General features: G+C 50.6%; 1 protein-coding gene across 1 annotated transcript in view; it reads left to right on the top strand.

Moving 5' to 3' along the window:
• Positions 1-1,231, top strand: part of ITPR1 (inositol 1,4,5-trisphosphate receptor type 1) — a 183,610-nt gene that overhangs the window by 155,711 nt on the left and 26,668 nt on the right. Inside the window, 1 exon segment of the mRNA XM_035901402.1 lies at positions 1-80. This exon segment is cut by the window's left edge and continues 17 nt beyond it. Coding sequence (XP_035757295.1) covers positions 1-80 — 80 coding nt within the window.

Genomic DNA, 1,231 nt, shown 5'->3' with positions numbered 1-1,231 from the left:
CCTTAATCGCTTCTACGATATTACGACTAATATTTTCAGTTGGTTTACAACCTACTTTATTTCTCCTGGGTGCATTCAACGTAAGTATCGAGTGGGCTTTTTCAACGTTCTCTTGCATCTTATGTAAGGGTTTCTTACCTGCTCATGAACACGTCAGGCAAAACCAGCCTGGGACATGGTGGTGGAACTGGTGGGAGGAGCGATTCCTTCCATGGACTGTTCCTAGCAGAAGGGCTTTGCTGCTCTTCATTTAATCCTGGTTCCCCAGGCTGGAGACCTCTAAGGTTTCGCTCAGTTTTGCCACAGTCTGGAAACAGCTCCCACTCCAGCCCTAAATGCAGAGAAGTCTTCATGACCCTAAAATACACGGTGATTCGCTCAAACCCGTCTCCTGTTCAGTGACTAAGCTGCAGTATTTTCGGGGTTGGGTAAGATTCGCTAAACAAAGCATCTCCCAAATATCTGTCTGCAGTCTACCTGCCAGCCAAAAGCTGACACTAAGCAGTTTTGCTGCAGTAATGTGTGGACTGAGCGTGTAAGCTGAGCCACCAGAGAACTTCGTTAACGCTCAAACCCGGATACTTGTGGTCTCTTGTGGAAAGGAAGCCAAAAATGTTTCTCTCTGACTGAGTCAGCGGGAGCTGTGCAAAGATGCGTCTTCCCAAAGTCCTTGTCTTTAATACGAAGTGCCCAGCTTTCAAGTGCATCATTTAATAGCGCTCCTTGTCTTCGAAATACGTCACCCGGTGCCGCGTACTACAGTCGGAGTCGTGTTGTGAGGGTGGTGGTTGTTATTGGTAATTATAGCATTTAGCAGGTTCCAGGTGAGTTGAAGGCAGCTTTCCTTGTGGTGTTGATGGCTGGTGCTAGAGGGGAGGGTTACTGGGTGCACCGTCGGAGAGCGAATGGCTGAGGGGGATCGGGAGCCCTTGCTTAGGAGCAAGCCATAGGGTGCATTTCGGAAACAGGGTTGAATCATAGAATCATGGAATGGTTTGGGTGGGAAGGGACCCCCAGAGGTCACCCAGCCCAACCCCCCTGCAGGAGCAGGGACACCTTGAACCACATCAGGTTGCTCACAACCCCGGCCAACCTGGCCTGGAATGGTCCCAGGGATGGGGCCTCCACCCCCTCTCTGGGCAACCCCTGCCAGGGTTTCACCACCCTCACTGGAAAGAATTTCTTCCTTAGATCCAGTCTAAACCTCCCCTGCTTCAGTTTAAAGCCATCC

This window comes from Egretta garzetta, unplaced genomic scaffold (genome assembly GCF_000687185.1).
Source record: "Egretta garzetta isolate BGI_Z169 unplaced genomic scaffold, ASM68718v1 scaffold228, whole genome shotgun sequence".
Taxonomy (NCBI): domain Eukaryota; kingdom Metazoa; phylum Chordata; class Aves; order Pelecaniformes; family Ardeidae; genus Egretta; species Egretta garzetta.
This window is presented reverse-complemented; position numbering and strand designations above follow the sequence as displayed.